Source organism: Aphidius gifuensis, linkage group LG5 (assembly GCF_014905175.1).
Source record: "Aphidius gifuensis isolate YNYX2018 linkage group LG5, ASM1490517v1, whole genome shotgun sequence".
NCBI lineage: Eukaryota > Metazoa > Arthropoda > Insecta > Hymenoptera > Braconidae > Aphidius > Aphidius gifuensis.
In genome coordinates, this window is record NC_057792.1 from 1,432,135 (window position 1) to 1,443,074 (window position 10,940).

Genomic DNA, 10,940 nt, shown 5'->3' on the forward strand with positions numbered 1-10,940 from the left:
TTTCTTTTGTCATTCTGGTGGTAATTTTTTGCACTTGGTGAAGAAACTATGGAAAAGGGTTGAACTGATTTTTATAAAAGAATGGGGAATAAAAGCGGAAGCAATATAGCCAAGGGTGAATTAGGATGGTGGGGTAATTCTTAAAGCGATTAAGACTGGTCCGTTAACGATAGGAAGAGATTTTTGCGAGGCAAAGATAATTAAAAAAGTAATAGAAAAGTCCAGTATTAGCCAATACTTTTTTTTTTTACATCCTTCTTTTTCTTTTACGAAAAATAAAAATTATAATAACATTATTATTATAAATGAAATTTTGTCTGAAATAAAAGATTTCGATTTCGATAATTTTTTTTTTTTGTATTTTTTATTTTATTAATTAAGTACTAATTTATTTATTCATGTAAATTTATTTACATAAAAATATATATATTTTATTGTTTAGATAAATTAACACATTATTTTAATGATAATTTATAAATTTATTTATAATAAATACATAGAGAAATATTAATATTATCAATAAAGAAAAATTTTGTTTGATATAATTTTTTTGTATTTTTGATTGTTTTTATTTCAATAATTAATTGTTCTTTATGTTATTTTTTATTTGGTTTTTTAAAAAGTGATAAATATTTGTGAAAAATATTTATTTGAATTGATAAATTTACACTTTTATATTTTATGCTCATCAGGTTTTAGCCAAAGGATATGAATCAAGAAATTGGAGTAGATTTTTTTTTTATTTTTACCCAACTTGATAGCATATGTTCGTTATAAAGTTTGTGGGTATAGACGTACACTTTGCACTTGGTATATTTTTTTTTTTTCAACACTCAGATATACAGGATATACACAAGTCAAAAAGTTTTACCCGATTACTCTCACAAGTACTTGACAAGTTGAAGACTCAACGACTTGACGAAACATTCATGTATACGTCTTTTATTTTTTTTCTATTTTTTTTTCTTTTTTTATGCACAACCAATCTTCAATTTTTTATATTTTTTTTTTCAAAACCATTTTCAACATTTTCAGCTTTACCAACGTGATCGTGAAAATGCCACTTCGTTTGGTGAATATTTATTTTTTTTTTATTTAAGTTTTTCAAACATTTCAAAAGTTTTGATACATTTTTTTTTGTTTCTATCTATCTTAAAGTTGATGACAAAGATAGAAAAATAAGAAAACAATTTTTTTTTTATTTAAAATCAAAAAATAGACAAACTTTTGAATGAAAATTTTTTTAAATCATAAAATTAAAATGTTTATTGATTATTAAATCAGTCTGTCATTGTGATATGGTTCAGGACTTGAATTTTCTTTGAACCCAATTGAACTACGATTTTTTCTTTTTGGTGGTGTTGGAATTTTATCATTATTAACCAATGAATCAAGACTAATTCTAAGTAATCTACTTGGTTTTTCCGGTGGATGTAAATGATCATTTCTATCGAGGCTACGAATTTTAGGTATTGTTTTTGTAAAACCATTGACAATTGTATCGTTATTTAAATCAATATCAACTAATTCATTAATATTATTATCAGATATTAATTTAACAATATTTGGCTCAATTGGATTTTCTAATAATACATCATTTGGTGTTTCATAAATGTCATTATTATCAATATTATAATTATCATGTTCATCTGTTTTTTCAAGCATATCTGATAATGCTGCTTCAAGTTCATTTAAACTTGGTGTCATTGAGCTTAAATTACTTTCTTCATTTTCATTATTATTATTAATAACACTTAATAATAATGAAGAATCATTTTTTTGTATATCTGGTTTAATTATTGGCTCTGGACTTGATGATGGTGTTTTAACTTCATTTTTAACAGCTTCTAATTCTTCACGTATTTTAGTTATTTCATTTTTAGTATCTTTTACTATTTTTTCATCAAAAAAATCATCTTGATATTCCATTAATACACTTGGAAATGATTCTTCAGATATTGAACGTGTTAAATTTTTTGGTGTTGAATCTGTTTGTGATGATGGTGCAATACTTAAACGTTTATCTTCAAAATTTTCAAATGTTTCACTGTCATTTGATAATGAGCGTTTTAATTGGGTAAATTTTTTTAATTCTGGATCTTTATGACGATCTAATGAGCCTAGAAAAATTTAAATCAAATATCAATTCAAAAAAAATATATAATTTATCATTAAAATAATTAAAACTCACATGTTCTTTTTGTATCTTCAGCATCAAAAAATAAATCATCTTTTGAACCTTCTGAAACAAGAAAACTTTGAACTTTTGATTTAACATCTGATTGATCATTTGATTCTTTATTTTCAACAGAATCAGAAATTAATGATTCACAAATATTTTTATTATCATTTAATAACCATCCATCATTGTTGACATTTTTTTTTTCATCTATATTATTATTATTCTTGATTGGTGTTGATGTTTTTCTATTATCAAGAATTATTTTATTTTTCAAATCAATTGAATCATCAATTTCATCACAACTCAATGTATCTTGATTGGTAATTTTATTTGATGTTATTAATTCATCATAATTTGGCAAACTAACTGTACTTGATAATCTGCCATTTTTAATAATTGAATCATTTTGTTGACTAGATATATTTTCATCTGATTTCCATCCAGAAACAACAACACTTGGAATTGATTTATCAATACCATTAATTTTTAAAAATTCATTATTATTTTTTTTTTCTTTATTTTTTATTTTATTTATTGATGAATAAAGTGGCTCAATACTATTGTCTGATGATGGTGATACTTCATCTGGTTTTGGTGGTAATGGCCTATCTCGAATTTTTTTTTTTCTTCTTGGTGGAGGTACTGGTGTGGCATTCTTTAAATTACAGCCTAAAAAGTTTGCTTGAAAAGTAAAAAAATACAATTAATAAAATTAAATATTGTAAACAATTTTGAATATTTATATTATTATCAGGACTCACTGCTTGATGATGGTGTTGTTGTGTGATAAATAGTTGTATCAAATGTTCGATTAGTCATAGCTGAACTTGCTCTTGGTGTATTTGGAACTTCAAGATTAACATCAACCCAATCACTTGGTTGAAATGGTCGATCAACAGAATCAATACTACTTCCTCTTGTCAACATATCTCTAGATGGTGATCCAGCATATCCAATCTCTGAACTATCAAAAAATAATCAAATAAATACTCATTAATAATTAAATATAATTACATTTTCTACTTGACTAATTTTCCATTTAACATTGACCCAATAATAAAGGAAAAAAAAATATATATTCTCATCCATTGTACAGTCTTTTCTTATTTTTTTTTTCAACAAAACTTTCTCATCAATCTTCCCAAGTTAATGCGGAAATAACACTTATCTCATTTTAATTACAACATCTTAGTAATTACCTCGAAAAAAATACGATAATTTGAATAGAAAAAGAGAAATAAATAAAAAATAATTACTTATGATAATATTATATCTTTTTAAAATATTGATAATAAAAAAAATAACATATTGATTTTATTTTTAAATTTATATACAGGTAGAATATATATTTTTATTTTTATGAGCAGCTGATAGTAAAGATATTATTTTTTCAAACGTAATATAAAACATTAGAAAATTGTGTGTGATTATTTACTAGTGAAATACAGAGGGATGTTAGGTGGTGGATAGGACAAAGCAAGAGAAATTGTAGTTTCAAGTGTATGACTATTTCCTCTTTTGATTATACTTTATATATATATTACACATGTCGTGTGTAAATCGCGATATGCACCGCGTAACATTGTATGTTTCTAAAGTGCACGCGATTCTAACGCGTATTTATTCAACTTGTTCTATAAATAAACTACCTGTAAATTTAAAATTTATTTTATATTGATAAATTAATGTATAATATTCTCATAAATATAACTAATCTATTTTATTTTTTTTATTTTAAAAAATATTATTTGAAAAAATTGAAACAATCGAAATAATAATGTTTGTCAATTTTATTCATATCGAAATGAATATAATTTATTTTATAGATTTTTTTTAACTATGCAAATTTTTATATTTATATACACATGGTGTAGTGGTGCTGTCATATCTCTATGTTTGATGGAAAATATTGTTTTTTTATTTCGTACAGAATTTTTTCTTTTATATATTTTTTTTTTATTGAGAATTTTGATTGCGGTTATTTCCGTGGGGTTTTGATTGATTGGGTTTTTATTTGAATGATATTTGTGTGGGTTAATTTACGAGGGGGTGGAAATTAGAGTTATATCTGATTTTTATTTTTATTATTATGAATTTGTCACTTGAAAAAAAATAAACAACTTGTGGGCCCACGCGGGAATTCGAAAGTCAAGAGATACAAAAGTTTGATTATAACACTTGAATTAAAATTGATCTCCGAGGATAATGTAAATTTTTTTATAATAATAATAATGAAACTTGTTTTTGATTTTTATTAAAGTTTAAAACTAAAGCATGTATTTTATTTATTTGATTATTTTTTGAAATTAATAGAAAATTAGTTTATTTATTTTTTGCGATGTGAAAAAAAATTGTAAAATAGAAAATCAAGGTTCTGAGAATTGTAAAATGATAATACGGGGGGCGTTGACATATTTAATGAAATTGCAATAAAGAGTTGATCATGACAACATTGACTTTTAAAACAAAACCATTTATGGAAACATTGAAAAACCAGAAATAACCAGACATGGTTTTGTTGGCTCAGTTTAATCTTTCAACTCACATCTTTAATGTTTTTTTTTAACAAACTAAATATTGAATTTAAAAATATAAAAATATATATATGACAAAATACTGAGTGATAAAAATAATAATATTAACCACTGAAAAAAGTAAATTATATACCGTACGTGTTTATGTCCTTCGATTTGTCAAGGATATAAAAAAATAAAATAAATTTTCTATTGTTCTTGGTTTAAATTATCATCTACCAGTAAACGTAATTTTAATACCGTGGTAAATTATTCCTCGACAATAAAATTTATTTATTTTTTTTTATTATTTAGTATTTTTTATTTTTCACTGCGTGGTCGTGTCACCGAGTCCAAGAATTGCATAACATTGCACCAAGTGGGATTGTTTTACAAAAACAATTTTAAAAAAAATTTTTTTAAACCTCAATTTTATAATAAAAATATACATATATATATATTTTTTTTTTAAACAAAAACTCGGTATATTTATTATTCAATGTCGAAAAGAATATAGCTTATTTAAATTATTTTTTTTTTATTGTTAAAATAAATTATTTAAATAATAAATTAACATTAAAATAAATATATAAAAAACTAGCTTTATTTTTATATCACGTAACTATTTAAAAATATTTGTATTCATAACTTGATGTGATTATAAAAAATTTTTAATTAGAAAAATAAATAGTTACCTGGTAACTCTTTGTGTCGCGCCACCCAACACCGAGCCTTCTTCTTTCAACCCAGGGTACAACTGCAAACAATAAATTAAATTTTTTAAATTACACAACATGTTGATAAGCAATGTTATTTTTTTTTTAATTCGATTAAAAAAAACTTTATAGTTATTTTTATTTAATAAAAAAAAACAAAAATAATTTATCATTGTCACTATTAATTTTTTTATGTTTATTTTTTTCAATAATTTGTTTGACTTTATATGATACATGTAATTATTGTTTTTTTTTATTGTTTTTTTTAATAGTCAATTTTTATTAATAAATTTATTTTTTGTTTTAACTGAGTAACATGAAAACAGTGATTATGTGTTGAATGAGTAATGAGCCAATGACAAATGAGTGACCTATAGTAATAACAAATAACAATAATTCTTGTTATTTTTAAATGTCTTTTCATGACGATGTTTTATACATATCACTGTGATATATACACATTTTTTTAACGATAAATTTTGATGATATATTTATTCAAATTAGTTCAAAATGACTGCTTTCTAGATTAATGTTTAACGACATGTCGAAATAAAGGTAATTATTTTTCTATTATGTCAATATAGATACTCGTAAATTAAATAAATTAAATTGTCTTTTTTAAATATAATATCATATAAATTTGCATGTTAATTTTATTGCTTTGCAATTTTATTTATTAACAACAACAAATACTTTTTTTTTATATGACTATTTAAATAAAATTATTTATGCTTGTCGCTCAATCATCAATAGTGCTTTTTAAAATTAACAAAAAATTATTATTCTTATTTTACATGTATATTTTATTATTCACAAATAACTCGTCATAGTTATATAACATCCTGACATTGTGAGTGAATTATTCAATCATGTAAACAACAACCTTGAATATCTTTAGATTTAAAAAAATTTTCCAATGCTTACATTTTAATTTTACAGCATATGTACATTGTACACTAAAAAAAAAAAAAATATTAAAATAATTTTTTCACATGTTTTATGGTCATAGTAATTGACAATATATTTTATTAATAATTATAACATATGTGATAATTTTGAGTTGTTAATTTATCTCTCTGTAACCTTGAGTTATTGCACAATAATATTTTTTTTTTTAAAATTAAATATTGTTCTAAAAATAAATTTAAAAAATTCATATCACTTGATTAAATATATTTTAAATTTTAATTATTTTTTTTTTTTCACTTTTTTTTTGAATTTGTTATTAAGAAAGTAAAATGATATACTATTTATAATTATTATATATTTTAAATTTATATTAATAAGGTATTTGTGTGTATTAATGGAACACACAGGTTTTTAATTTCGATACTCAATTTTCCGTTATCTTTATTGGGAACAAGAGGAGAATGAGATTGTAAATGTGTATATAATGAATACAAGTGTGTTCACACAAATATTTTCACAATATATATATATGAAATTGTGTGTATGGGTGTGTAATATTGTATGCAGTTTGTTTGATACCCTGAAGAATATCTACAAGGCCCTATAGTTATACACATCCATCCAATGATTTCCGGTCTTTGGCCAAACCTCTATTCTGTCTTATCTTTACCCAGGCTTCACAACGATTTCTCGTATGCAATTTACATCAACAATAAATCACCGGAAGTCACTACAAATCTACATATATATATAGATAAAATTTACTCATTTACAATAGACATGTTAATTCAATCGAAATAAAAATTAACTTTTTTAATATTTTTTTAAATGAATTTAATTAGAAAAGTAAATTTTTTTGTATATTAATTATTTAAATTAATTAATTTATATTTAATTTTTATTTATGCTATTAATAGTATTTATAATTATTTATTTTTGGTATTTTTATTCGATTAAAATTTCATAGCACAATTTAAAACAAATTTATTCTTTCTGTTTGGAATAATTGAATAATCATGAAGATCATCTTCAAATTACACTTGTGACATTGACTCATGTTTTTCCTTGTCAATTAAATACATAGTTGAAATAATTGTATTTAATTCTTTATTGTTTTTTTTTTTTTTTTTTGTATCTGTTAATTATTTTTTATGTCTCATTAATTATTTTTATTCATGGTAATAATAGTATTGAGATGTATTATTATAATAAAATAAAATTTATTATTTACTTTGATGGAAAAGACTTTGAGTTAATTTAAAAATATATAGTTTCGAGTTAATAATTAGTGAATGAATTTTGTTGATTTAACATTTAATTTAGTATATATAAATTGCTAAATATTAAAAGCCAAAAAAAAATTGTGTCAGCAACAGTCAAATATCGTGGGTTAAATTTGCAATTTAAAATCAGTCAACAAGTTTTCAAATAAATAAAAAATACGTTATGGTCATAGCACCATAAATGGATGACAAAAAAATTCATATATATTTTTCAAAAAGTATTAAATATATTTATAAAACTCTCACTGATTTTTAATATCATAAAAGCTTGTTGGATGTTTAAGCAAACTTTATGGTCACTCAATCACAATTTTGAAATGAAAAAAAATCATATAGGTAAAAAAAATATTTTAATGATAAATAAAATAATAAATCTTACCCGATGTGCACATCTTAAAAACACACGATCCAAAGGTGACTTTGAATCTTGAGCTTTTGATGACCTTTCCTTGCACCAAGCTTGTCCCATATTTGAAAATAAAAAATATATTTATTTTTTAAATGTTATATTTTATTTTCTAAATTCTTTTCCATTTATGTTGCACTTGTATTTCCAGTCAGTCCACGAATTTTCCCGTTTTTACTTGGCAAATAGTCGATTCCATGTAGGCCATCATATCACTTATTTTTTCTTTTATTTTCACAACCTGTCGTAAATATTTTCTATACACATGTAGAAGCACTGATTTTATTTTTTTATTTTTGTATTTTAAAAACACTAGCACATGTGACACAAATGTAAAAATTAATGATTTAACTGTCTTATTGATGTGGAAAATAATAAAGACAAGTAAATTTATAAACGAGAAATGAAAGGCAAAGAGGTGAGAGGCAACAACAGACAACAGTAGAAAGAACTCCAAGCTGCGAGAATATCGTGACCTCTTCTTTTCTGATTTTTATATTTTTTTTTCCTCTCGGTTTTTATTGCTGATGGTTATTCAAGTCCGCCTGGAAATGTCAGACAATAATATTCATGATTACTATTTTTTTTTTTTTCATACTAATAGAGAAGTCATTTTATTTATTTACATTATTTGAAGAAAAAAAAAAAAAAACTAATTTCCCAACAGATATGTTTTTATTTTCTTTATAATTTAATTTTTATTACTCTCTAATTTTGTTGGGCTATAATAAAATTCATAAACAGTTATAAAAGATTTCTTTTTTTATAAAAAATATTATAAATGAAATATCAAAAGTATTTTTTATTTACTGAGATTAAAAATTTTTTTTTAAATGTCTCGTGGTATTTAAAGATTTTTTTTTTTTTAAATTTTCTGGTTTTTAAAAAGCGAGCAATAGGCTAGTGTTATTTATCTTGTCACATGTTTGTATAAATATATAAAAACATGGCATTATATGCGCGGGAAGATCAAACAATAATAATATTATATTCAAGTGAGAGCAACCTGAGGAATTTACGTACACACGTACTTGACCACCAACTGACCGCAAAAATTTTATCTCAAACACACGCATTTTATATGTGAACTTGTAACAGTATTTTCCAGGTGCAAAAAAATAATAATAAAAGATGAAATATAATTCTAAGTATAAATAAAATTTGAATCAAATTTAATTTAAATTAAATTTTTTAAATAAATATATTATTTTTCTTATCACTATATAATTAAATACACACAAGCAATAATTTATTTCAATTTTTTTTTTCTTTTGCAAATATCATTATCATGTTAACCGGCTCACGTAAACATAATACTCACTGTAGACACAATCACGTCAGCGTAATAAAAAAAGTGAGAGAAAAAAAATTACTAAAGCGAATATTGTCACGTCTATTATAAAGTCATTTTAAAAATTTTTGTATTTTAATTTTATTCATTGTGTCAAGAAAATTAAATTAAAAAATATAATATATATTTTCATACATAATACTTGTCACTTTCTAGCCACAAAAAAAGTCATTAAGCGTAAAATAAATAAAAAAAAATTAGAAAATATGATTTCTCTGTTAAAAAAAAAAGATTACGCGAAAGTATAATGAATATTTTATAATTTTCATTTGTAATTATAATGATGATAATTAATTTGAGGTGATTTATTAATTAGATTAATTTTTTTAAAATGATCTTACCGAGTTAATAGAAGCTTGATTAAATTTATAATCGATCGATGAATACACTTAAATACAGCATCAGATAGATCGCGCTCGCGCAACTGGCACCAAACTGGTACCGTTTACACGAGGTATACTATCAACAACGCATACACTTGCATTAAACAACTTGGGAGGGGATTTATTTTTAAAATTTAAATAACTTAATAAGGTAGAATAAGACCCCACACAAACAAAACACATAAAAATATACACAAAACTATCACAAAAATAAATTAATTAATAATTTATTTAAAAAAAATTATTTCTAGTAGAAAAAAAATTATATTTTAATAAAAAAAATACTTTTATTTATGCAAAAAAAGACTTTGATTCGAAAAACAAATATAATTCGATTTAAAAAAAAATATTTCGGCTGTAGAAAAAATATTTCGAATTGAAGAAAAAAGTTTCGATTTGAAGAAAAAAAATTTCGATTTGAAAAACAAAATTTCGATTTGAAAAAAATAATATTTCGATTTGAAAAAAATGATATTTCAATGTAAATTAAACACTAATAACTTTAATGATTATTGATTTTCATAATTAATTAGTTAAAAAATGAATTTAATTTAAAAAAAAAAAAAAACTACATCAGTGTGATACCTGAGAAACAGAGAGACTAAATTGTATATAGTTTAAAGGCTTTCTAACCACATCGACAACCATGCTGGTCAGCCTCCCAGCATGTTCCAGAATTTTTTTTCCTCTCACTTTACCCCTCTTTATCAACAATTTTTATACAACAACTCCCTCTCTTAATACATTGTTTCATGCCGGTTTTATCCATCTCACTTTACCACATCATCTTCTCAATAACAAACTACATAGGTAAATTATATTTATTTTTTCTTTCGTTGTTCAATAATTTTTTTTTTTTCATTTATAATAAAAGATTCATTCTTTCTTTTCATACACAGGCTATGTGTACTATTATTTTTTGAAATATTTTTCTATTTTAAATTGATTATTATTTAGAAAAAAAAAAAAATATATTGAAGTTTTGATAGATGTTCTATTTACATGTAAATTTTTAGATTTGTTTATTATCATCATAAAAAATTTGTAAATTGTTAATACTTTAATATCAATTAGTTTTTTTTTTTTTGTATTGAAATTCATTTATGTATAATAAAATTTACCAATACCCACACGAAATATATTTACGAGAGTTGGGCTACTTTCGCAATAAAGTCAACTTTTGTATGAGCGACTTCC

General features: G+C 22.9%; 1 protein-coding gene across 3 annotated transcripts; it reads right to left on the minus strand.

Annotated features, from left to right (window-relative positions):
• Positions 1-345: 345 nt before the first annotated feature.
• Positions 346-10,645, minus strand: LOC122856707 (homeobox protein 14-like). Of its 3 annotated transcripts, none has more exons than XM_044158483.1 (6): positions 9,702-10,642; positions 7,983-8,554; positions 5,391-5,452; positions 2,944-3,146; positions 2,192-2,863; positions 346-2,120 (listed from the first exon to the last, which is right to left on the minus strand). In XM_044158483.1, the coding sequence occupies exons 2-6, from the start codon at positions 8,070-8,072 to the stop codon at positions 1,276-1,278; spliced, it is 1,872 nt and encodes a 623-aa protein (XP_044014418.1). In that variant the 5' UTR covers positions 8,073-8,554; positions 9,702-10,642; the 3' UTR covers positions 346-1,275. The 3 variants fall into 3 exon arrangements, with proteins under 3 accessions (XP_044014418.1, XP_044014419.1, XP_044014420.1); XM_044158484.1 differs by having other exon boundaries at positions 594-2,111; positions 9,702-10,645; XM_044158485.1 differs by having other exon boundaries at positions 594-2,120; positions 2,192-2,851; positions 9,702-10,643.
• Between the last annotated feature and the right edge of the window lie 295 nt (positions 10,646-10,940).